Consider the following 27,751-nt stretch of genomic DNA (forward strand, 5'->3'; position numbering starts at 1 on the left):
TGCAGCAAAGCACCCCCACAACATGATGCTGCCACCCCTGTGCTTCACGGTTGGTATGGTGTTCTTCGGCTTGCAAGCCTCCCCCTTTTTCTTTCAAACATAACGATGGTCATTATGGCCAAACAGTTCTGTTTTTGTTTCATGTGCAGTTGCAAACCATAGTCTGGCTTTTTGATGGCGGTTTTGGAGCAGTGGCATCTTCCTTGCTGAGCGCCCTTAAAAGGTTATGTCGATATAGGACTCGCTTTACTGTGGATATAGATACTTTTGTACCTGTTTCCTCCAGCATCTTCACAAGGTCCTTTGTTGTTGTTCTGGGATTGATTTGCACTTTTCGCACCAAAGTACATTCATCTTTAGGAGACAGAAGGCGTCTACTTCCTGAGCGGTATGACGGCTGCGTGGTCCCATGGTGTTTATACTTGCGTACTATTGTTTGTACAGATGAAGATGGTACCTTCAGGCATTTGGAAATTGCTCCCAAGGATGAACCAGACTTGTGAAGGTCTACAATTTTTTGGTTGATTTCTTTTGATTTTCCCATGATGTCAAGCAAAGAGGCACCGAGTTTGAAGGTAGGCCTTGAAATACATCCACAGGTACACCTCCAATTGACTCAAATGATGTCAATTAGCCTATCAGAAGCCTTGACATCATTTTCTGGAATTTTCCAAGCTGTTTAAAGGCACAGTCAACTTAGTGTAAACTTCTGACTTCAACTGTGTGTGTGTGTGTGTGTGTGTGTGTGTGTGTGTGTGTGTGTGTGTGTGTGTGTGTGTGTGTGTGTGTGTGTGTGTGTGCGTGCGTGCGTGCGTGCGTGCGTGCGTGCGTGCGTGCGTGCGTGCGTGCGTGCGTGCGTGCGTGCGTGCGTGCGTGCGTGCGTGCGTGCGTGCGTGCGTGCGTGCGTGCGTGCGTGCGTGCGTGCGTGGCAATCATTCTACGAAATCACTTCGGTGTATTTACATGTAGTTAGGGGTTGGGCAGTGGACAGGACTGTACATGCTACACATACTCTAGTATTATAGTATGAAATACCTCGTCAACAATTCAATTCAAAGGGATTTATTGGCATAGGAATCAAGTGAAATAGATAATAAACTAAAGTGAAATAAATAATCACAAATGAACAGTAAACATTACACTCACAAAAGAATCAAAGGAATAGACATAATATGATATTAGGGCTATGTACAGTGTTATAATGGCGTGCAAATAGTTAAAGTTCTCTCTCTCTGGTGTGTGGTTAGGAGTCCGTGTGGAATGTTGGCACAGCCGTAGGAGGGAGAGGAGGAGGGAGGAGGACCACACATTCCTCCCAGCAGAAGTGCTAGGCAGGGGTTGGGGAGTCGGGTTGAGGTGGGGTGGGGGGGGGTGGGGGCGGTAAATTTCTCCCTGACACACACACACCCTCCCTGACACACACCCTCCTTGACACACACACACACCCTCCCGCTCGTCTCCAAGAATCTGTTCAGTAAAGCCCGACGATCAATCCACTTTCTTTAACAGCCTTCAGCATCATCATTTGTAACTCCTCACCCCTTCATTCTACAGTAATTATAATGCGTAAAACAGGTATGAGTGCCGTAGCAGCCAGCTGGGTCCTCCTGGCAGCAGTCTGCTGCTCCAGGTACAAGTTGCTCTAGGCACAGATCTAAGATCAGTTTACCTTAGCCCAATCCTAACATTAATCATTAGGGAGGGGGTACACAAACTAACCTTAGATCAGTGCCCTGGGGCAACTTTATACAACTTTTAATCTGTTAGAAAGGCTTACAGATTCATTCACAGATGAGAGTAAAACCAGTGACCCATGTCTTTGGTGTCATGGCGTCTCCCATAGCAACGAGCTGGGCGGTCATTCTATTGCTTACACACCTGGCCTGGGGGGGGGGGGGGGGCAATAGAGGGTAAGGGGGAGAGGAGTATTGAGGGAATGAGAAAGAGATGGAAAGAGGGAGAGGAGGAAGGGAAAAGGGAACTAAGGTTGTAACACACAGATAAGATTGGTTTGCTTCAGTTCCGGCAATGGTTTCAGTTGTGAATAGTGTCTTTGAAGTGAAGCAGGGTGCTTTTGATGTGAAACCTGATACTAGATCCCTCCATCCCTCCCTCCTTCATTCCATCTCTCTCTGCAGCTGTGAAAATCACCGAGGCAGGGTTAACTAGGGTTAGGAGGTGGGGATGAGGTGTTGGGGCATTGGCTAATGTGAGAGTTCCTCTCATAAACCATGTTATGTGTAAACTAATCTCAGAGGAAAAGGGAGAAGTGTTCAACAGCATGGATTGTGTCTGTTTGTCTTTTTCCCTCTATCTGTCTCCCTCTGCCCGAAGGAACCAAACTCACGATACACCAAATCACATTAGCGTCTAACTCTGCTAATGTTAGCCGCTGTGTGTTGTCCAAACCCTATACACCATGCTGGAAATGTCCAAGCCCTTAATTCAGACCAGACCTCATCACCTGGCCCCAGTGAGCCATGGGGGCAGCAGCACATACAGCCTTGAAATCCCATCTTTGTTCAGCTAGTTATCAGAGCTGTTCCCCCACATACACACATTTTACCCTCTGACGGTTCAATGATAATACCATGTAAAAGCACGGAATCTCCCCACCTCCCACACACACCGGCTGGCCCCATCTGGGGGTGCGGTGGTGGACGCGGCCTCTCTGTGTGAGGAGGTTGTCTGGATGTTTTTTTTGTGTCGGTGGGGAGTAGGCCTCTTGAGTTGAGGATACACTAGAGCAAACTGTGAGCTGAAGACAACAAACCTGTATTTGCTGAAAGAGTGTGGTGAGGTGAAACACACACATCTGATATTTGGGGGGCTGAGAAAGTATGGGAATAGAAGTATGGGAATAGTAGTATGGGAATATAAGATAACCATAAAGCTCTGAACACTGAATATCCAAATGTTCATCTTAAACCATTGCCAGAACACACGTGGGCATATAACGAGTCTTTGTGTTGTTATGTTGGGCTTTGGAACTCCAGTGATGTCAGTCCTACAACATGGTAAAACATGGTACAAGTCATCTGTAACTCTTATAATAGTGTCAGGGAATGTCCCAGTGTATGTTCAAGTATTATTACACTATTATGACATCATAATTGAGCTCAGGTGCATCCTGTTTCCATTGATCATCCTTGAGATGTTTCTACAACTTGGAGTCCACCTGTGGTAAATTCAATTGATTTGACATCATTTGAAAAGGCACACACCTGTCTATGTAAGGTCCCACAGTTGACAGTGCATGTCAGAGCAAAAACCAACCCTAACCCATTGAAGGTCCCCAAGAACACAGTGGCCTCCATCATTTTTAAATGGAAGAAGTTTAGAACAACGAAGACTCTTCCCAGAGCTGGCCGCCCGACCAAAATGAGCAATCGGGGGAGAAGGGCCTTGGTCAGGGAGGTGACCAAAAACCAGATGGTCACTCTGACAGAACTCCAGAGTTCCTCTGTGGAGATGGGAGATCCTTCCAGAAGGACAACCATCTCTGCAGCATTCTACCAATTAAGCATTTATTGTAGAGTGGCCAGATGGAAGCCACTCCTCAGTAAAAGGCACATGACAGCCCGCTTGGAGATGCCAAAAGGCACCTAAAGACTCTCAGACCATGAGAAACAAAATTCACTGGTCTGATGAAACCAAGATTGAACTCTTTGGCCTGAATGCCAAGCGTCACGTCTGGAGGAAACTTGTCACCACCCCTACGGTGAAGCATGGTGGTGGCAGCATCATGCTGTGGAGATTTTTTTCAGCAGCAGGGACTGTGAGACTAGTCAGGATCGATGCAAAGATGAACGGAGTGAAGTACAGAGAGCTCCTTGACGAACGCTTAGGACCTCAGACTGTGGCGAAGGTTCACCTTCTAACAGGACAATGACCCTAAGCACACAGACAAGACAACGCAGGAGTAGCTTTGGGACAAGTCTCTGAATGTCCTTGAGTGGCCCAGCCAGAGCCCGGACCAGAACCCAATCTAACATCTCTGGAGAGACCTGAAAATAGCTGTGCAGCGACGCTCCCCATCCAACCTGACAGAGCTTGAGGGGATCTGCAGAGAAGAATGGGAGAAATTCCCCAAATACAGGTGTGCCAAGCTTGTAACATCGTACCCAAGAAGACTCGAGGCTGTAATCACCACATCAATAATATGGCTTGAGATCTTCAGATAAGGCCATCATTTTTGGAATAAAGAAGTGTACCAATGCATCATCAGGGTTTCAAACGTGGGGCATGACACATCACATGGGAGTTGACCAGTGGTCTGAAAACCAAACTTTTCTGTTCCTGGGACAGAGCAGCAATGCATCACATCAAAAGTGAGAAAATAACTATTGTTTAACTGTGCAACCATTGAAAATAAGGTTGAATGAAGATACATAAGGGTTCAATATTATGCACATTTGTAAGTGCATTTATAAATGGTTAATAGCTGGAGGTAAATAGTGGCTCACTATTTAGCAAGCAGTGACTGGCAATCACACTATTTTGACCAATTTGTTATAATGCATTTACAAATGATTAAACAACCGTTAATAATGTAGCTACAAACAATTTACAAATGGAACCATATTGTAGTGTTACCAGTTTTGGTATATGTTTTTTAATAATAATACAATTAATTTTGTTATCAACAATATTCTTTGTTATGGGGTGGTTATCATCAAATGTTAGATAAAACCCTAATTAGAAGTTAATGGGAATCTTAGCTGGGAATGTTCCCGGTTTGCTGGGGAATAATTCTTATAAAGGAAAAGTTACTTTTTCACAAAATAGAGGCATACAAAGACAAAACAAATGTGGTACAGTGTGGAAATGATAACACCTGAGTGAAGAAAATGCAGAAATAGTTGAAAATGCTGAAAATCATTTTGGGTTGAAGTTTGATGAACAGTATAAAACAGATCAGAAGAGAGAAAGACCCATTAAAACGACTTAGTGTCATGCACTACTTATTAAGTATATTTTGAACTTTGTTATTAAAAAAAACATGAAATACCGTCATGTCGTCAAAAATGAGAAAAATATTGTGATGGGATATTTTGGCCGTATTGCCCTAATACCAGGTGTGTCCTAAACACCTGGTTTTCTAAGCATGAGTAACCGACCGGGTGAGATAAAAATCAACCAGCAGACACAGTTGACCCTAAGGACTGTACAGGACTATTTCATGCTCTCTTTCAGTCTGATTCTAATCTATACAACTTCATTTATCCTTGAAGAGATGTAATTGTGCTGAAGACGGTTTACTTTAAGAGGCCTGGCTTGCTTCTCAATCATCATGTCTACAGTTTACAGTCTGCCACTCTACCATGGCTGCTCACATATATAAATATAAACATCATAATGTTGTTATCCTTCTGCCTAAGAGAAAGAGACAACCGCACCGAGACACCATTTCCCCTCTGACCCAAGAGGGTGTTAAGCGTTGAGGGAACATTCACGCAACATAACTAGAACCCATTCCAGAACCTCTGCAGTGTGTTCCTGCTGAAGCACCGCCCACTTGACCACTGTGGGCTCCTCCCCATCCAGGGGTTAGCTAATTAGAGGGTTGCCAGGGGAACAGAATGGCAGCTCAGCCAGCCGGTGTAATGACAGGGTGAGGGAGAAGGGCGCGGTCAGATTATAGACCCCGAGTACACACAGTGGAGCTAAAAAAAGAACCAGAGAGACGAGAGGAAGAGTGCGAGGAGAGAGAGGGGGAAGGAGGGAGAGATAGGTGAGAAAAGAAAGAGAGAAAGGGAGACAAGGCGGGGGGAGAGAGAGAGAGAGAGAGAGAGAGGAGAAGAGTTTGAGAATGATTAAGTAAGGTAGAGAGACAAAGAAGATTAAGAACACAGTAAGACCGGGGTATATTATAGTGGTTTCTAGTTTACAGGTGACTTTAACAAGTCTTGCTCATGACATTCTCTCTATGGGTTATCCCTGGACTTCCCCTGTGTGGCTGAGTTCAACAGAACTGCACTTGTCTATAGCAGGCTGGAGTGACTAAGCATGCAGGGATGGCTTGGTGATTTCCAGACCACAGTTTGTAGACTCTGGCATGTACAGCCTGATGCATGTTCCCCTATGAACTGCCCTCTGTGTGTGTGTGTGTGTGTGTGTGTGTGTGTGTGTGTGTGTGTGTGTGTGTGTGTGGAAAGGTGTCTCACAGCCTCCAGTGGAAACACTCACTGTGGTAGCCATGGTAACAAACAGGAAACCAGCAAGTTCTTTGCAGCTGAAACTGGTCAGCTGGACTCACCCCTGACACTGCTCTGTTTTGATAATGGACCGTTTTGACTTTCTCTCACACTTTCCTTCTCTCCCCCTCCCTCTCTCATTAACTGCCCTCTCTCTTTCCCTCATTCTCTCACTCTCCCCCTCTCTTCTCTCTCTTCTCTAATGTGTGGCCTTGTGTGACTACTTCACCCTGCCCAAAAGTCAAACACAAAATTTAATCAAGGCCTAAAATGGGGGGGGAAATGATTTGGAATCCCTGAAAAGCTGTACGTTTCGTCCTGTTCTTTCACTTTATTTTGGCACTCTAACCACACTCTGTGAAGGTCGCTCTGGGCCAAGTCTGAAAAGTATCATATCAACTTACCTCTGGCAAACCAGTGGCCGAGCCACCCACAGTCATAACACCAGTGGGGACCCCATTTTGTCACAAAAGATTCTCACAACCCCAACCCAAATCTAATGAAACAACCTTAAAATCGGTACATTTCCATTTTTACACAAAAAAAACCTTCAATGCATTACATTTTCATCATTATCAAAATGCAAAGAAACCAATAAATACATTTATTCAATTTAAGTGATCTTTCACAGAAACGTTGTATATTGTCCCATACATTAATCTGTACTTTTAATTTTGTTTTATTTTGTGACCCCACTGCAGTTCCACCGCGACCCCGACTTTGAATACCACTGTTCTAGACAGGTGTCTGTCTCCAATGTACCAATGTTACAGCTTTGCTGCCCTAGGTTTGGGATTTCAGAGACTACCTAGCTAGCACTCTGCTCCAACCCCCAGTCATAACTCTAGTCCAGCCACAGCTAGACATAGCTGGTTCACTACTCCAACCCCCAGTCATAACTCTAGTCCAGCCACAGCTAGACATAGCTGGTTCACTACTCTAGTCCAGCCACAGCTAGACATAGCTGGTTCACTACTCCAACCCCCAGTCATAACTCTAGTCCAGCCACAGCTAGACATAGCTGGTTCACTACTCTAGTCCAGCCACAGCTAGACATAGCTGGTTCACTACTCCAACCCCCAGTCATAACTCTAGTCCAGCCACAGCTAGACATAGCTGGTTCACTACTCCAACACCCAGTCATAACTAGTCCAGCCACAGCTAGACATAGCTGGTTCACTACTCCAACACCCAGTCATAACTCTAGTCCAGCCACAGCTAGACATAGCTGGTTCACTACTCCAACCCCCAGTCATAACTCTAGTCCAGCCACAGCTAGACATAGCTGGTTCACTACTCCAACACCCAGTCATAACTAGTCCAGCCACAGCTAGACATAGGTGGTTCACTACTCCAACCCCCAGTCATAACTCTAGCCCAGCCACAGCTAGACATAGCTGATTCACTACTCCAACACCCAGTCATAACTCTAGTCCAGCCACAGCTAGACATAGCTGGTTCACTACTCCAACCCCCAGTCATAACTCTAGCCCAGCCACAGCTAGACATAGCTGGTTCACTACTCCAACACCCAGTCATAACTCTAGTCCAGCCAAAGCTAGACATAGCTGGTTCACAACTCCAACACCCAGTCATAACTCTAGCCCAGCCACAGCTAGACATAGCTGGTTCACTACTCCAACACCCAGTCATAACTCTAGTCCAGCCACAGCTAGACATAGCTGGTTCACTACTCTAGCCCAGCCACAGCTAGACATAGCTGGTTCACTACTCCAACACCCAGTCATAACTCTAGTCCAGCCACAGCTAGACATAGCTGGTTCACTACTCCAACACTCAGTCATAACTCTAGTCCAGCCACAGCTAGACAAAGCTGGTTCACTACTCCAACCCCCAGTCATAACTCTAGTCCAGCCACAGCTAGACATAGCTGATTCACTACTCCAACACCCAGTCATAACTCTAGTCCAGCCACAGCTAGACATAGCTGGTTCACTACTCTAGTCCAGCCACAGCTAGACATAGCTGGTTCACTACTCCAACACCCAGTCATAACTCTAGTCCAGCCACAGCTAGACATAGCTGGTTCACTACTCTAGCCCAGCCACAGCTAGACATAGCTGGTTCACTACTCTAGCCCAGCCACAGCTAGACATAGCTGGTTCACTACTCCAACACCCAGTCATAACTAGTCCAGCCACAGCTAGACATAGCTGGTTCACTACTCCAACCCCCAGTCATAACTCTAGCCCAGCCACAGCTAGACATAGCTGGTTCACTACTCCAACACCCAGTCATAACTCTAGTCCAGCCACAGCTAGACATAGCTGGTTCACTACTCCAACCCCCAGTCATAACTCTAGTCCAGCCACAGCTAGACATAGCTGGTTCACTACTCCAACCCCCAGTCATAACTATAGTCCAGCCACAGCTAGACATAGCTGATTCACTACTCCAACACCCAGTCATAACTCTAGTCCAGCCACAGCTAGACATAGCTGATTCACTACTCCAACACCCAGTCATAACTCTTGTCCAGCCACAGCTAGACATAGCTGATTCACTACTCCAACACCCAGTCATAACTCTAGTCCAGCCACAGCTAGACATAGGTGGTTCACTACTCCAACCCCCAGTCATAACTCTAGTCCAGCCACAGCTAGACATAGGTGGTTCACTACTCCAACCCCCAGTCATAACTCTAGTCCAGCCACAGCTAGACATAGCTGATTCACTACTCCAACCCCCAGTCATAACTCTAGTCCAGCCACAGCTAGACATAGCTGATTCACTACTCCAACACCCAGTCATAACTCTAGTCCAGCCACAGCTAGACATAGCTGATTCACTACTCCAACCCCCAGTCATAACTCTAGTCCAGCCACAGCTAGACATAGCTGATTCACTACTCCAACCAAGAACATGAGTCAGTGTTGCACAAACTGGTGGCTACAACCCTCCGTAGTAGTGATTCACTTATTCCTAGTAACAGTGTGGTAATATTTCCGTTGCTTTTACTACCGGAGTTTGCAGGTAACATTCCTACAGGATCTTCATTTGATCACCCTGTTGCAGCAGAACGTTCTTGCAATGCAGGAAATGTAAAACGTGTTGTGTGCTTGAGGTTTCAAATGGCTTCTGACGTTTGTAATTTCCATTTAGAAATGTCAAACTTGATGAAGACCTACAATAAACGTTCATGAATTATAATCCACATAATAATCCACATTTCCTGTTGCTGCAGGATTATTTTACTTCTGTAGCAAACTGGCTCAAATGAAGATCCTACATCTGTATGTTGCGTTCTTCTTGTGTTTAGTAATTCCCTTACTGTGTGTTTTATGCTCTCAGTATGTGACACTTGTCTTCTCGTTAGGTATCAGTACTACCTGCAGGTGAAGAAGGAGGTGCTGGATGGACGTCTCCACTGTACCGTAGAGCAGGGCATCAGACTAGCAGGCCTAGCAGTGCAAGGTAAGACAGAGTACACAGGAGTATACCCCAAGCTTTACTACTGACCTCGTTTTATGTCCTACTTAAACCCTAAGTCCAGAGGGAGATAGAGAGAGAGAGAGACTCACACTTTCTTAGATCATCCTGGGTTCACTACCTAATATGGCTGCATACCGCCAGAAGAGCTGAGTCCACTTGAGTTCCTATCAGGATTCCTTTCCACAACACACACACACACACACACACACACACACACACACACACACACACACACACACACACACACGCACATGCATGCACACGCGTGCATTTGCAAACACACACATCCACTTTTCACACACACAGACACGCACACACACTTTCTTGGCCTTGTTGGTGACCCTGTAATCTTCCAACCCCGCAACACAAACACACACTCTCTTTCTCTCTCTCTCTCTCTCTCTCCTGCTGTCCCTGGGCCCTGTGTCTCGGGGGAATGTAAACAGTCGTTAGCTTATCGCTAACACCAAGGTTAGCCATGGCAGGAAGAACCTTATCTGTAGGGAGGATGGATTCTACACTACACCCCTCTATATCAGACATACATTACATTACATTAGAGCAGCCCTAAAGGATGTAGCTACCTCGGTGTATCTGGAGATAGTACTGTACATTGTCCAGACAGACAGTAGCTGTATGTCATTTCCTTTTATCAATGGAGGGTTGGGTAGGATGAACCAGGACAGACCCAAACCCCAACATGACATCACAGGGCCAGGGATATGTGTGTATGGCAGGGTTGACGTGAGCATGCCTGCTACAGATACTGTAGGTGCTATTAGGGTTTCTAGTTTCTATGTATCTTTGAGGTCATCCGACTACAGTTCCTGTCTATGCCTATGGAAGGTGTTTCTCCCTTGTGTTATATAGTTCATATATCCTTAAGAGTACACTCTTAGAAAAACAAAAGGGTTTCAAAAGGAAAGGGTTCAACATAAAACCTAAAAGGGTTCTACCTGGAACCAAAAGGGTTCTACCTATGGGGACAGCCGAAGAACCCTTTAAGGTTCTAGATAGCACCTTTTTCTCCAAAAGCGTATAACATCCTCAGATGATGTATGTGTTCCGTGTGTAGGGTAGAAAAATTCCATCAACTTTGCCTGAATTCCCAGGTTTTCCTGAAAATCCAGTTGGAAGATTCACAGAATTAGGAGGGAATAAGCAGGACATCTGTAATTTTCCAACAAGGATTTCTGCATACCTGGGAATCTGGTGGAAGTTACTGGAACTCTATCCATGTGTTTCATGTCAATGAGTTGGTGAGTTGAGTGTGGATCTCAGTGTGTGTAGAGTTGAGTGTAGATCTCAGTGTGTGTAGAGTTGAGTGTAGATCTCAGTGAGTGTAGATCTCAGTGAGTGTAGATCTCAGTGAGTGTAGATCTCAGTGAGTGTAGATCTCAGTGAGTGTAGATCTCCGTGTGTGTAGAGTTGAGTGTAGATCTCCGTGAGTGTAGATCTCAGTGTGTGTAGATCTCAGTGAGTGTAGATCTCAGTGAGTGTAGATATCAGTGTGTGTAGAGTTGCGTGTAGATCTCAGTGAGTGTAGAGTTGAGTGTAGATCTCAGTGAGTGTAGATCTCAGTGTGTGTAGAGTTGAGTGTAGATCTCAGTGAGTGTAGAGTTGAGTGTAGATCTCAGTGAGTGTAGATCTCAGTGTGTGTAGAGTTGAGTGTAGATCTCAGTGTGTTCTCTCCTCTCTTCTAGCTGACTTTGGGGATTTCACACAGTTCCTGTCTCAGGACTTCCTTAGGGAGTACGTGCTCTTCCCAGTGGTGAGTCAACTGTCACACTACACCTCTCAGTAGTGTGTGTGTGTGTGTGTGTGTGTGTGTGTGTGTGTGTGTGTTTTTCAGTGCTCAGGTGTGTGTGCTCTCAGTCAGTATTCTCAGGTGTGTGTTTGATGTTGCCTGTCTCAGATGTTTAAGAAAGCTCAGGTGTGCGTGAGTGAGTGAGTGAGTGAGTGAGTGAGTGAGTGAGTGAGTGAGTGAGTGAGTGAGTGAGTGAGTGAGTGAGTGAGTGAGTGAGTGAGTGAGTGAGTGAGTGAGTGAGTGAGTGAGTGAGTGAGTGAGTGCTTGCGTGTGTAGCCGGAGGCCACAGATTCCTAGCTCTCCTGTGTACGTCCTCCTCCTGTGTTCTACCTGCATCCCTGACTGACACACAGACAAGAGGCCCTGCTTAGAGATGGAGGGAGGGAGAGATGGAGGGAGGGAGAGATGGAGGGAGGGAGAGATGGAGGGAGAGATGAACTGAGATGTAGGAAGAGAGAGGGAGTGTGTGGGGAGTAAGGAGAGGTAGTAGAGAGAGTGAGGGATAAAGGAAGGAGAAGAATAGAGGATAAAGAAGGTGGTTACAGAGACAAACTAATATGCATAGAGAAACATAGAGGAGGAGGGGGAAGAAAGAGAGAGCGAGCGATGACAATGGATATCTGAGGCCTGCATAGAGTAATTTTTCTCTCCCGCTCTGAAACACACACACACACTCACACACATACACTCAGTGATGGAGTGCTCTAATGGAGGGGTAGTGAGTGGGTGTTGAAGGGGTGAATATGAAGGCTGTGTGTGGAACCTGATATAGCTCATTCTCTCTGTTCGCTCAAGTCCTGCAGAGATTAATGTCCACTTTCTCTTTCACCCCATCACTTCTTTCCCTGTCACCCCCCTATACCTCCCTGGCTTGCTTTCTCTTTCACTTCCTCTATCGGTCTCTCTCCCTCTCTCCCTCTCTCTCTCTCTCTCTCTCTCTCTCCCTCTCTCCCTCTCTCTCCCTCTCTCTCTCTCTCTCTCTCTTCCTCTCTCCCTATCTCTCTCTCCCTCTCTCTCTCTCCCTCTCTCCCTCTCTCCCTCTCTCTCTCTCCACCCTCTCAGAACTGGCCTCATGTAGATGAGGTGCTCGAGGAGTGGACTCAGAAGGTGGCGGAGGAACATAAGAGTCACTGGTAGGCTTCCTGTTCATAACACCACCCTACAGTCTACCAAGTCCTACTGTAAACTACACTGCTCCTACAGGCTTCCTGTTCATAACACCACCCTACAGTCTACCAAGTCCTACTGTAAACTACACTGCTCCTACCGGCTTCCTGTTCATAACACCACCCTACAGTCTACCAAGTCCTACTGTAAACTACACTGCTCCTACAGGCTTCCTGTTCATAACACCACCCTACAGTCTACCAAGTCCTACTGTAAACTACACTGCTCCTACCGGCTTCCTGTTCATAACACCACCCTACAGTCTACCAAGTCCTACTGTAAACTACACTGCTCCTACAGGCTTCCTGTTCATAACACCACCCTACAGTCTACCAAGTCCTACTGTAAACTACACTGCTCCTACAGGCTTCCTGTTCATAACACCACCCTACAGTCTACCAAGTCCTACTGTAAACTACACTGCTCCTACAGGCTTCCTGTTCATAACACTATCCTAAAGACTACAAAGCCCTACACTCTTTGAAAAAGGGTTCCAAAAGGGTTCTTTTGCCATCACCATAGGATATATAACTATTTTTGGTTCCAGGTAGAACCCTTTTTGGTTTTAGGAAGAACCCTTTTTGGTTCCATGTAGAACTTTGAGGAAGGGATTTTACATGGAACCCAAAAGGGTTCTACCTGGAATCAAAAGGGTTCTACCTGAACCCAAAAAGGGTTCTTTAAAGGGTTCTCCTATGAGGACAGTCAAAAAAAACCTTTTAGGTTCTAAATAGCACCTTTTTTTCTAAGAGTGTACTATACACCACACTGCTCATGTGTCCACTGGTTATTCTAAGTATTTGTATAGAATACCTGTATCTATATTAGTATAATGATTATATGTCATATAAATTGCGATTGTATATCATTAGAATGATATACAATTGTCTCATGAGGAGTTACTTGGTCCAAGCATGTGACCGGTCCTTAAAATATTTATATTTGGGTCCAATGTTTCAGTGCAATGCAGTGTTTCAGTGCCTTCAGAAAGTATTCACACCCCTTGACTTTTTCCACATTTTGTTGTGTTACAGCCTGAATTTAAAATGTATTACATTGAGATTTTGTGTCGCTGGCCTACACATAATAACCCATAATGTCAAAGTGGAATTGTATTTTCAGAAATCTTTACTAATTCATTAAAAATGAAAAGCTGAAATGTCTTGAGTCAATAAGTATTCAACCCCTTTATTAAGGTAAGCTTAAATAAGTTCAGAAGTAAAAAAGTTTCTTAAGTCACATAATAAGTTGCATGGACTCACTCTGTGTACAAAAATCGTCACGGTTGTCGAAAGGAGGAGTGGACCAAAGTGCAGCGTGTGTGTCGTTCCACATTTTATTTACACTGTGAAACTATGCAATACATATAAATAAACTGAATAACAAACACAACAAACCGTGACGCAGAGTTAACATAACCGTACTCAAAAACAATCTCCCACAAACCCAGGTGGAAAAACCCCCTACTTAAGTATGATCTCCTATTAGAGACAACAAGGACCAGCTGCCTCTAATTGGAGATCATCCCAAACAAAACCCCAACATAGAAATACAAAACTAGAACCTGACAACATAGAAATAGAAAACATAGGGGAAAAACCTGTCACGCCCTGACCTACTCTACCATAGAAAATAACATCTTTCTATGCTCAGGACGTGACAAAAATTGTGTTTAAAATTATTTTTTAATGACTTCCTTATCTCTATACCCCACACATACAATTATCTGTAAGGTCCCTCAGTCGAGCAGTGAATTTCAAACACGGATTCAACCTCAAAGTCCAGGGAGGTTTTCCAATGCCTTGCAAGGGCACCTATTTGTAGATGGGGGGGGGGGGGGAAACAGACATTAAATATCCCTTAGAGCATGGTGAAGTTATTAAATACACTTTGGATGGTGTATCAATACACCCAGTGACTACAAAGACACAGGTGTTCTTCCTAACTCAGTTTCCGGAGAGGAAGGAAACCGCTCAGGGATTTCAGGGGCCAATGGTGACTTTAAAACAGTTACAGAGTTTAATGGCTGTGTTATGAGAAAACTGAGGATGGATCAACAGCATTGTAGTTACTCCACAATACTAACCTAAATGACAGAGTGAAAAGAAGGAAGCCTATACAGAATAAAAAATAAGGCAATAAGGTACTAAAGTAAAACTGCCCAAAATTTGGCAAAGAAATGTACCTCATGTCCTGAATACAAAGCGTTATGTATGGGGAAAATCCAACACATCCCTGAGTACTACTCATCATATTTTCAAGCATGGTGGTGGCTGCATCATGTTATGGGTATGCTTGTCATTGGCAAGGGAGTTTCTGAGGATAAAAATAAATGGTATAGAGTTAAGCACAGGCAAAATCCTAGAGGAAAACCTGGTTCAGTCTTCTTTCCAACAGACACTGGAAGACAAATTCACCGTGGACAGCAGGACAATAACCTGGCCAAATATACACTGGAGTCAGTCTGCTTTCAAACAAACACTGGGAAACAAATTCACCTTTCAGTAGGACAATAACCTAAAACACAAGGCCAAATATACACTGGAATTTCTTACCAACACGACATTGAATGTTCCTGAGTGGCCTAGTTACAGTGTTGATTTAAATTTGCTTGATAATCTACTACTTGAAAATGGCTGTCTAGCAATGATCAACAATCAACTTGACAGAGCTTGAAGAATTTTAAAAAGAATAATGGACAAATGTTGTACAATCCTGGTGTGCAAAGCTCTTACATACGTACCCTGAAAGACTCACAGCTGTAATTGCTGCCAAATGTGATTCTAACATGTATTGAATCAGGATTGTAAATACTTATGTAAATGCGATATTTCTGTATTTAATTTTCAATAGATTTACAAACATAAAAAAAAAACATATTTTCACTTTGTCGTTATGGGGTATTGTGTGTATATGGGTAAAGGAAAAAAATTGCAATTTAATCCATTTTGAATTCAGGCTGTAACACAAGAAAATGTTGAATAAGTCAAGGGTATGAATACTTTCTGAAGGCGCCGTATAAGTATTCCAATTGTGTGTGTGTGTGTGATATATGTATGATATGTGTGTGTTTGTGTGTATAAGGGGTGATATGGGGACTAAATAGAGCCTAACGTAGCTACTGATACGTCTCACCAAGTCACCTGACGTGTAACTTAGTGCCTAAAGAAGCATCTAGAGTTGACATGTACTGTCAATGGAGACATGTTGACACGCTCAGACACCTTGTTGAACGCGTAAACGTGTCAGCGCACGTGTGAAAGCTAGAATTGCCTCTGCCTTGCGTTTTTCATGTCACTGTTATCGGGGCTTAATCATAGTACAGGGTAGGAGCAGGCAGTCAGACAGACAGACAACTTTGGGATTATAACTTTTTTGGTCCCATCTTTCTATTTTTGTCATTATATTCTAGGCTATAAAATCACCCAGCTCCACGGGCATTTAAAGGGATGGATAAAAGGCCTATAGCCTATGCACTGTGGTCGTTTCATTAAAAAGTGCCTTTGTGTTTAGCTCTGTTAGGCTATATGTTGCTTGAGATGGTTTGTTTTGTTATAGCGAACATGGTTTTGATATAACATGGAAATAAATGATATTGTTTCATTAAACAAGAGCCGTCGTGTTTTTAGCCAGCCCCAGATAACATTTTAGAAGTTTGAATGGGCTAATAAGCATTTATTCTGATGTTTTTTCAACAGTAGTCTAACCTGAAAATTGCAAAGAAAGTTGCATTTAGGCCTACGTTTACTTTCAAATGAAGTCCATTTGTCTGTCCTTATATCACTGACTGCTTCAATCAAATCATTCTGGATTGTGTTGGATGTATCCAAAAACATATACAATCACTCTAAGAATGTAGCTGCCGTTAGCTCAGCTGACACCGGAGGCCTGTCTCTTTCCTAAACAATATTACATTTCTCCGATGTGCTCACCAGAGATGGGGTAAGTTATAAACAATTCTAGCTATTAGGTCGCTAACCTATTTTTTAGTTTTCTGTCATTGCAACCTATAATTTAGACTGGTTTATATTTACTTTCATAAAGCTGCCAAAATGTTGGTTTCGATTTATGGACACCATTTCTTTGAAGCGTTGGATTTATCAAGATAGAATTCCGTTGTGATGCGACTCGTTCAACAAGGTGTTAGTAAGGTGTTCCCTTCGGTTTGTTTATGGCCTTTATCACCCCCCGTGTGTATGTGCGCGTGTGTGTGGGTGTGTGTGATATTTATGATGTGTGTGTTTCAGTCGAATGCAGCTTGCAGAAGCAGAGTTGCTCTATATCAAGGAGGTAGAGAAGCTGGATGGCTTTGGACAGGAGAGCTTTGCTGCTAAGGTGTGTCTACACGCACACACACACACACATACATACACACACACATACACACATACACACACACGCACGCACGCACGCACACACACACACACACACACACATACATACATACATACATACATACATACATACAGTGCCTTGCGAAAGTATTCGGCCCCCTTGAACTTTTCGACCTTTTGCCACATTTCAGGCTTCAAACATAAAGATATAAAACTGTAATTTTTTGTGAAGAATCAACAACAAGTGGGACACAATTATGAAGTGGAATGAAATTTATTGGATATTTCAAACTTTTTTAACAAATAAAAAACTGAAAAATTGGCCGTGCTAAATTATTCAGCCCCTGTACTTTCAGTGCAGCAAACTCTCTCCAGAAGTTCAGTGAGGATCTCTGAATGATCCAATGTTGACCTAAATGACTAATGATGATAAATAGAATCCACCTGTGTGTAATCAAGTCTCCGTATAAATGCACCTGCTCTGTGATAGTCTCAGAGGTCCGTTTAAAGTGCAGAGAGCATCATGAAGAACAAGGAACACACCAGGCAGGTCCGAGATACTGTTGTGGAGATGTTTAAAGCCGGATTTGGATACAAAAAGATTGCCCAAGCTTTAAACATCCCAAGGAGCACTGTGCAAGCGATAATATTGAAATGGAAGGAGTATCAGACCACGGCAAATCTACGAAGACCCGGCCGTCCCTCTAAACTTTCAGCTCATACAAGGAGAAGACTGATCAGAGATGCAGCCAAGAAGCCCATGATCACTCTGGATGAACTGCAGAGATCTACAGCTGAGGTGGGAGACTCTGTCCATAGGACAACAATCAGTCGTATACTGCACAAATCTGGCCTTTATGGAAGAGTGGCATGAAGAAAGCCATTTCTTAAAGATATCCATAAAAAGTGTCATTTAAAGTTTGCCACTAGCCACCTGGGAGACACACCAAACATGTGGAAGAAGGTGCTCTGGTCAGATGAAACCAAAATCGAACTTTTTGGCAACAATGCAAAACGTTATGTTTGGCGTAAAAGCAACACAGCTCATCACCCTGAACACACCATCCCCACTGTCAAACATGGTGGTGGCAGCATCATGGTTTGGGCCTGCTTTTCTTCAGCAGGGGCAGGGAAGATGTTTAAAATTGATGGGAAGATGGATGGAGCCAAATACAGGACCATTCTGGAAGAAAACCTGATGGAGTCCGGACCTGAATCCAATCGAGAATCTGTGGAAAGAACTGAAAACTGCTGTTCACAAACGCTCTCCATCCAACCTCACTGAGCTCGAGCTGTTTTGCAAGGAGGAATGGGCAAAAAGTTCAGTCTCTCGATGTGCAAAACTGATAGAGACATACCCCAAGCGACTTACAGCTGTAATCGCAGCAAAAGGTGGCGCTACAAAGTATTAACTTAAGGGGGCTGAATAATTTTGCACGCCCAATTTTTCAGTTTTTTATTTGTTAAAAAAGTTTGAAATATCCAATAAATTTCGTTCCACTTCATGATTGTGTCCCACTTGTTGTTGATTCTTCACAAAAAATTACAGTTTTATATCTTTATGTTTGAAGCCTGAAATGTGGCAAAAGGTCAAAAAGTTCAAGGGGGCCGAATACTTTCGCAAGGCACTGTACATACATACATACATACACACACACACATACATACATACATACATACATACATACATACATACACACACACACACATATACACACACATACACACACATACACACACACACATACATACATACATACATACACACACACACACACACACACACACACACACACACACACACAGACATACACACAGATACACACACACACACACACACACATATACACACACATACACACACACACATACACACACACATATACACACACACATACACACATACACACCACTACATGATTTTCCATACTTTAATACATAAGTATTTCTTTCACAGGACACCTACACCAATGACATCTTCATTGGTGTGTCCTTCATCGGAGTCTTCGTCAAACACAGGAACGGCAGGTCCATCATGCACCACAGGTGGGTCTTCCTCTCACCCCTCAACACCTTTTGCTATTGGTTGGGTTTGCCTTGCTAAAGGAAATGAAGTAACATTAACCTATACTAAACTGTACGCATGTGTGTCCCTGTGTGGGTGTGTGTGTTTGTTTGTGGGTGTGCGTGCGTGCGTGCCTGTGTATCTGTGCACATGCATGGGTGTGTGTGTGGGTTCTGTCTGTATGTGTGTGTGTGTGATACAGATGGAAAGACATTGGTAACATAGCGCACAACAAGTCGGCCATCACAGTAGAGATAACCAGTAAAGATGATACCATCATGTTTCACACGGTGAGTGTCATATCTAACAACAGAACACACACGGTGAGTGTTATATCTAACAACAGAACACACACGGTGAGTGTCATATCTAACAACAGAACACACACGGTGAGTGTTATATCTAACAACAGAACACACACGGTGAGTGTCATATCTAACAACAGAACACACACGGTGAGTGTTATATCTAACAACAGAACACACACGGTGAGTGTCATATCTAACAACAGAACACACACGGTGAGTGTTATATCTAACAACAGAACACACACGGTGAGTGTTATATCTAACAACAGAACACACACGGTGAGTGTTATATCTAACAACAGAACACACACGGTGAGTGTTATATCTAACAACAGAACACACACGGTGAGTGTCATATCTAACAACAGAACACACACGGTGAGTGTCATATCTAACAACAGAACACACACGGTGAGTGTTATATCTAACAACAGAACACACACGGTGAGTGTTATATCTAACAACAGAACACACACGGTGAGTGTTATATCTAACAACAGAACACACACGGTGAGTGTTATATCTAACAACAGAACACACACGGTGAGTGTCATATCTAACAACAGAACACACACGGTGAGTGTCATATCTAACAACAGAACACACACGGTGAGTGTCATATCTAACAACAGAACACACACGGTGAGTGTTATATCTAACAACAGAACACACACGGTGAGTGTTATATCTAACAACAGAACACACACGGTGAGTGTTATATCTAACAACAGAACACACACGGTGAGTGTCATATCTAACAACAGAACACACACGGTGAGTGTTATATCTAACAACAGAACACACACGGTGAGTGTCATATCTAACAACAGAACACACACGGTGAGTGTCATATCTAACAACAGAACACACACGGTGAGTGTTATATCTAACAACAGAACACACACGGTGAGTGTTATATCTAACAACAGAACACACACGGTGAGTGTCATATCTAACAACAGAACACACAAAGCCGTCTCACAGGACACAGATAAACATACACACACACACACACACACACACACACACACACTCGGATACGATGTGGGGTGAGGAGGTTTCCCTTTTGGAAAATATTTGCCATTTGTATCACATTATACAATAAAAATCATTTCTGAATGTGCCAGTCATAACACCCAATGTTGTGTGTGTCATGGTGTGTTGACATTGTGTACGTGTGTTGACATTGTGTACGTGTGTTGACATTGTGTACATGTGTTGACATTGTGTACATGTGTCGTGGTGTGTTGACATTGTGTACATGTGTTGACATTGTGTACATGTGTTGACATTGTGTACATGTGTTGACATTGTGTACATGTGTTGTGTGTCATGGTGTGTTGACATTGTGTACGTGTGTTGACATTGTGTACATGTGTTGACATTGTGTACGTGTGTTGACATTGTGTACATGTGTTGTGTGTTGACATTGTGTACGTGTGTTGACATTGTGTACATGTGTTGACATTGTGTACATGTGTTGTGTGTCGTGGTGTGTTGACATTGTGTACATGTGTTGACATTGTGTACATGTGTTGACATTGTGTACATGTGTTGACATTGTGTACATGTGTTGTGTGTCATGGTGTGTTGACATTGTGTACGTGTGTTGACATTGTGTACGTGTGTTGACATTGTGTACATGTGTTGACATTGTGTACATGTGTTGACATTGTGTACGTGTGTTGACATTGTGTACATGTGTTGACATTGTGTACATGTGTTGTGTGTTGACATTGTGTACGTGTTGACATTGTGTACATGTGATGTGTGTCGGGGTGTGTTGACATTGTGTACATGTGTTGTGTGTTGACATTGTGTACGTGTGTTGACATTGTGTACATGTGATGTGTGTCGGGGTGTGTTGACATTGTGTACATGTGTTGTGTGTTGACATTGTGTACGTGTGTTGACATTGTGTACATGTGATGTGTGTCGGGGTGTGTTGACATTGTGTACATGTGTTGTGTGTTGACATTGTGTACGTGTGATGTGTGTTGTGGTGTGTTGACATTGTGTACTTGTGTTGTGTGTCATGGTGTGTGTGTGTCCACAGGATGACATAGAGCTGTCCAAGTACATCGCTCGGCTCTTCACGGCCAGACACAAGTTCTACAAACAGAACAAGATCTGTGCAGAGTGAGTCTTAACATTAAGTTATACTGTCAGGTTTCCACCATGGCAAAATTCAGATATGACGTCATTGTTTTAGCACTATCCACTGAGTTTTATAACTATGGTTCAATGTGCCAATAAATCAGCATTATCTTATTTTTCGGCATCTTGAAGCAAACATTGGGGTCATGTATACTGTGCCAATGACTATTCAAGAAAAGAGTCATGGAGAGAAATGTACAATATGGTGAAATTAGCTGAACTAAGAATTTGTGGTAAGTGCATGGGGGCCACCATCTTTATTCGTGATGGGTCGTTTGCGAACGAACAGCTCTTTTTGAACTGATCTTTTTTGGTGAACATCTGGAAGCGATTCGCATCAGTGAAAGAGACGTTCATTTGGCTCCCGGATTTTCATAATGCTACTACGGCTTTTTGAGCTCAAAACAAGGTTTATCTGCAGATAAGTTACTAAATAATTCTCTAAGAGGATGAATCCTCACTGCAGTACAAACAAGAAATAGTATGCGTCAATCTGATCCACGCTGATTTTTTCAGTGCTTAAAAAAAACTACTTTTTTTTGCAGGCCATCTAGTAATTTGGCCAGGTCAAACATTTTTGAATGCTCATTTTACAGTCTGCCGTAATGGTAGCCTACCTTTTGGGCTGTACATTGGAGATTAGCAATTTTTTCATGACTCTACGTTGATTTTTAAACATTGAACGGAGCCAAATGAGCCCGCTCACCTAAAAGACTCATCCCTAAATGCCCATCACTAATCTCTGTCTCTGTCTCTCTCTCCCTCTCTCTCTCTATGTCTCTCTCTGTCTGTCTCTGTCTCTCTCTCTCTCTCTCTGTCTCTCCCTCTCCCTCTCTCTCTCTCTGTCTCTCTCTCTGTCTCTCTCTCTCTCTCTCTCTCTCTCTGTCTCTCTCCCCTTAGACCCGCCCACTCCCCTGCACCTATCAGGAGGCGCCCCACCTGGACCCACCGCCTCTCTCTGGTACTGTCAATCACTCAGTCATGTCTCGTTTGTTTGGCTCCTCTTGCATGTTAGATATATTCATTAGAAATGCAATAGAAGTTCCTTGCTATCTTTGCTTGCCACTAGTTGAGCTCTGAAGAGTAGCTTGTGTATTATAGGGTTAAAGTTTGAATTCAGACTGTAGGATGATTTAAAGCCCCTCTCTATCAGGGCAGCCCTAACCCAGGCGGTGGTGGTGGTGGGTGGTTAGGGCGTTGTTTGAGTGTTGTGTGGGCGTTGTTGGGGCGTTGTGTTTCCGATGTAACTGACAATAGAGTCAGTGATTTCCCTCTCTCCCTCCCTGCTGGTGGGACAATGAGGAGGCTATATGTGGCACAATGGTGGTACAGTCCAAATCAGACTCTCTGGAGGACCACAGTCCACTGTGGGAGACCCCTTAGATCACAGGTTTGAATTAACTTCTCACTTTCACTCTCTCTCTGTCTCTCTCTCTCTCTTTGTCTCTCTCTCTCCATCTGTCTCTCTCTCTCTCTCTCTCTCTTTGTCTCTCTCTCTCCATCTGTCTCTCTCCGTCTCTCTCTCCATCTGTCTCTCTCTCTCTGTCTCTCTCTCTACATCTCTCTGTCTCTCTCTCTATCCATCTCCCTCTGTCTCTCTCTCTCCCTCTGTCTCTCTCTCTATCCCTCTGTCTCTCTCTCTCTCTCTGTCTCTCTCTCTCCCCCTCTCTCTGTCTCTCTCTCTCTCCCCCTCTCTCTCTCGCTCTCTCTAGCCACGGCCGCAGTCCTGTATCCTCCAGCCAATGCACTCCCAGTATGCAGAGCATTACCAGGACACACAGAGCTCTCAAGGTACTGGAATAAACACATTTACATGACCTTTACATTTTGGTCATGTAGGTTACAGTTCAACATGGTACTCATGTATGACGCGTAGCTCCTTTATACTGTATAACATTCACTTATATCATCAGTCACAATCACTGCTCCATCTCTCCATCTGGCTTGTAACCTGAAGTGGTCTTTATGTTATTTTACTCATTCAAGTGTTTTCTCCTTCCAAACTTTGTAGATGTATCCATCCACACAGGAAGTCCTTGTATGGTCATACAAAGTAAACCGTTAAATCAAGCTAACTATGCATTTCCCAGCAGTAGTATGAGTCAGTGTCTATTTCGGTTTTAACAATCTCTCAGCCAATCAGATCACTTTGATTGGAGTGCTGAGAAACTGAGAAATGTGGTGGCGTTCACTCTTTCATTCTGTCGTTCACCCACTTACTCTGCCCTCTAATCCAGAACACTTAAATCATGATCTCTGAGAAAGCACTGTGCATATGTTACCCAGTGTGGGTAACCCAGTGTGGGTAACCCAGTGTGGGTAACCCAGTGTGGGTAACCCAGTGTGGGTAGCTCTGTGTGGGTAACCCAGTGTGGGTAACCCAGTGTGGGTAACCCAGTGTGGGTAACCCTGTGTGGGTAACTCTGTGTGGGTAACCCAGTGTGGGTAACTCTGTGTGGGTAACGGTAACTCTGTGTGGGTAACTCTGTGTGGGTAACTCTGTGTGGGTAAGCCAGCGTGGGTAACCCAGTGTGGGTAACTCTGTGTGGGTAACTCTGTGTGGGTAACCCAGTGTGGGTAACTGTGTGGGTAACTCTGTGTGGGTAACTCTGTGTGGGTAACTCTGTGTGGGTAACCCAGTGTGGGTAACTCTGTGTGGGTGTGTGATAAGCTCTTATTTGAAGGGTGGCATCGATAATTTTGATCTGAGTGTGTTTGATAGTGTATGAAAACAGTATGTGAATATGTGTGTTTGATAGTGTATGAAAACAGTATGTGAATATGTGTGTTTGATAGTGTATGAAAACAGTATGTGAATATGTGTGTTTGATAGTGTATGAAAACAGTATGTGAATATGTGTGTTTGATAGTGTATGAAAACAGTATGTGAATATGTGTGTTTGGATGCTTTCTGTATGTGTGTGTGAATCTGTAACACATTGCTTCTCCTATGTCTCCCCCCCGCTCCCTTTACAGACAGCATATTCCATGAAGACCCCTACTACAAGTCTGAGACTAGTCTGGACCGGTGTCCGGTCGAATTCGGCTTCCGCAATGGAACTGTTCCCAATGGCAGCATGTACAGTAGTCCCAGCCTCAGCTCCCTTAACCACTCCCAAACCTTCGTACAACCTTCACCCATCTCCTCTAACCTCAGTATCCCTGGCAGCGAGCTGATGCGCCCCGACTACATCCCGAGTCATCGCCATAGTGCCATCATCGCCCCTTCCTATAGGCCCACGCCAGAGTATGAAGCTGTGATGCGCCAGAAGTGCCACATGCTCCCCGCCCACCATGACCTTCACAGCCAATCACTGAGGAGTCTTAATATTAGTAATGCCTATGCATATCGTCAGCCAGAGGCGTTGGTTTATAGCCAGCCAGAGATGAGAGAGAGGGGCCCCTATCCAGGACCTAACCCTTATGGCCCTCAGGTCAGCTACAGTAAGCCTGTGAACCCTGCTCCTCACCTGGGCCCCGGAGCCAGTCAGGGCCCCTGTCAGTCTGCATGTGGAGGAGGAGGGGGTGGGAGCTCCATCTCTCACACGGTCAGCACGCCTGAACTAGCCAACACCAAACAGGGGGCTACTACAGGGAGCTACGGCGCAACGGCTAACATGCTGAGGAACCACATGTCGCGGCCGCCCCCTCCCTACCCATCCTTCCGACCCGCCACAAGTACCCCGGACCTGGCCAGCCACCGGCACCGCTGCATGGGCGGCAGCAGCCCCGAGCTGGTCACCCGCATGGTGCAGCTGTCTGTGAAGACTTTCCAGCCGGACAGCTCTGCCGTGGTGCACCAGTCTCTGCAGGAGGTTAGCGAACCGCTAACTGCGGCTAAGCACCGATCAGCCCTGGGGAAGAGACACAGCATGGAAGTGACCAGCAGCATGAGGGGGGGAGGAGGGGGAGGAATGGAAGGCATGGTGGTTCTGAAGGGGATGGCTGCCCCACTAAACAGGAGGAATACTCTCAGAGAGCACGTGATGCCACCCCAACCTCAGACCCAGCCTCAATCACAACCCCCCCAACCCCAATCTCACCAGCCCAAAGAGCTGCCTGTGCAGAGAGCCCCAGAGACCCCCATCCCGTCCTCCACGGCGCAGGGAGCGGGCGGGGCCTACCAGCACCAGAAGACCCTCTCCAACGCCACGATGCTGATCCACAGCAGTGAGAGCGAGGAAGAGGAGGAGGAGGAGGAGGAAGAGGAGAGGCCTGAGCTGGACGTTCAGATCCCAGGTCTGAACGAGGACATTAATGCCCAGCTCCAGGCCGCCCTTGCAAAGCTCCCCAACAAGCCCCCTCCGGAGTACCCCGGACACCCTAGACCAGCCACCAACGCCCCCCTCCGCTCCCGTGATCACAGCCACCCTCACCACCACAACCAGGGACACCAGACCCAGGGAACCAAGGACCCAAGCCAAGCCCAGGCCCGGGTGCTGAAAGCTGGGCAGAATCAGGGCGGTGTAGGGGGTGGTGGTGGTACCCTGACCCGTGGGGATCAGGCTGGGATGAATGGGGCAGTTCTGGGGCCGTCAATCTCTGAGCCAGACCTGACCAGTGTGAAGGAGAGGGTCCGGAAGGAGCCAGTCAAAGAGAGGCCAGTGTCTGAGATGTTCTCTCTAGAGGATAGCATAGTGGAGAGAGAGATTGCACAGAGGGTATGTTACTCCAATCTATTCTATTCAATCTATTCTATTCTAGACTCTATTCTGGTGTGTAGAAAACTGAAACATACTGTATGTCTATTATGTGGGGAACATGTATTCTGTATGAACCCATTGTTATAACATAGCTTTACAAATGGTTACAACCGTCACATATCCACTTCATCAATTCACTTCATTAAGTCCTCCTCAATAGTCCAAGGCTTTGAGGAGGTAAACACAGTGAACAGTGCCTAAAAAAAAGATTTGTTAAAGATGTGTCTAAAACATCACACTTGCTGTAAACAAACAAACAGTTTGGGTTTTGTCTGCAGTGTACTTTCCCAGTAAGTGATTAACACAGTAATCTGGAGTTCAGCACCTGAGGGTAACATTAGGTTCCAGTCCTTACAGCTTACCACCATTAATCCATTAGATTACCCTTTTTGTGGGGGGGGGGGGGGGTGCATGCGTGTTTGTTAGCATGTTGAAAGGCCCAACTTTAAAGCCTCCCTGTCCAGCCAGCCTTTAATTTCCATATGGCTATATGCCCCTATATGTTTTCACCATTATACCTACCCCCCTCTCATCCATAAGCCTATAGCGCCCATACGTCTACCCACCCCCATTCTCCCCTACCTGCTCCCCTATAGATTTCGGTCCAGACCCTAAGGGTTCCCCCCTGACCCCCAAGCTGTTGTTTGGGCTGATCCACGAGGGCTGAAGGGGGGAGAGGTGGAGGGGTGGAGATTAGGAGAAGTAATCCTGGAGGGAGGGACCAGGCAATGTGGGCCAGGGTTTGGTGTCTCAGAAAGAAGGAGGAAAAGAAAGGAAAAACAAGAACGAGAGAGAGAGAGGGAGACAGAGAGAGAGACAGGGAAAGAAGGGGCGAGAGGGAGAAAGAAAAGGTGAGAGAGAACAAAGGAGAGAGGGAGAGAAAGTGGGGAGGATCGTACGGGAGGAGGGAGTGAAGAGAGGAAAGAAAGAGAGGCAGAGAGAGAAGAGAAGCAACAGGTCTAGTCTGTAACGAGCTCAGACAATGTGGTCAGACAGATCAGGGAAGTGAGTGTTCTGTAGGATCCACAGACAGACAGTCTACAGCTAGCAAAGCATCACGTCTACTCCCCTACCAAGGGCACCCAGGACAGATCAAGCAAAGTTTAGCGACAAACAGATCTAATCCACACATTCACCAGGGCGGGTACGGTTCAGTCTTTGCATCGCTACGGTAACCGTAACCATGACAGCGGGCTTGTCCTCTTTCCTGAAGACGCTGGAGAGACAGAAGATGTCGGTGGACTCAATAAAGAGACCTCTGATGATGGCGGCCCTCAACGGGCTCTATGTCGCCAGGGTGCCTGTACCAGAGAACCCCCGGGAGGATGGGGCCAAGGCTGCTGATGAACGGGTAAGACAACACCACCACTATGCCCAACAGGGGAGGGGGGGGGGACAGTGTCAGAAAGTACCTGAGATTCCAGGCATCTGGTTTTCTACTTACTATACTCGCTCCATAGTTCTGTTTTTGGTATTTTATTAGGATCCCCGTTAGATGTTGCGAAAGCACCTGTGCACATTATCAACCACCTTGGCTAGTGTTATTAACTAACAAATTGT

General features: G+C 45.1%; 1 protein-coding gene across 2 annotated transcripts in view; it reads left to right on the forward strand.

The window, feature by feature from the left end:
* LOC106607926 (protein tyrosine phosphatase non-receptor type 14) overlaps positions 1-27,751 on the forward strand; it is a 95,809-nt gene that overhangs the window by 58,416 nt on the left and 9,642 nt on the right. For both annotated transcript variants that reach the window (XM_045720928.1, XM_045720929.1), the window contains exons 4-14: positions 9,535-9,632; positions 11,354-11,421; positions 12,520-12,590; positions 16,872-16,959; positions 18,916-19,004; positions 19,226-19,313; positions 21,388-21,470; positions 22,389-22,449; positions 23,201-23,279; positions 24,465-26,149; positions 27,405-27,542. In XM_045720928.1, the coding sequence (XP_045576884.1) occupies positions 9,535-9,632; positions 11,354-11,421; positions 12,520-12,590; positions 16,872-16,959; positions 18,916-19,004; positions 19,226-19,313; positions 21,388-21,470; positions 22,389-22,449; positions 23,201-23,279; positions 24,465-26,149; positions 27,405-27,542 (2,548 nt within the window). The remainder of the gene's footprint in view (positions 1-9,534; positions 9,633-11,353; positions 11,422-12,519; positions 12,591-16,871; positions 16,960-18,915; positions 19,005-19,225; positions 19,314-21,387; positions 21,471-22,388; positions 22,450-23,200; positions 23,280-24,464; positions 26,150-27,404; positions 27,543-27,751) is intronic.

The sequence above is a fragment of the Salmo salar genome, chromosome ssa06 (genome assembly GCF_905237065.1).
Source record: "Salmo salar chromosome ssa06, Ssal_v3.1, whole genome shotgun sequence".
NCBI classification, from domain to species: Eukaryota; Metazoa; Chordata; class Actinopteri; order Salmoniformes; family Salmonidae; genus Salmo; species Salmo salar.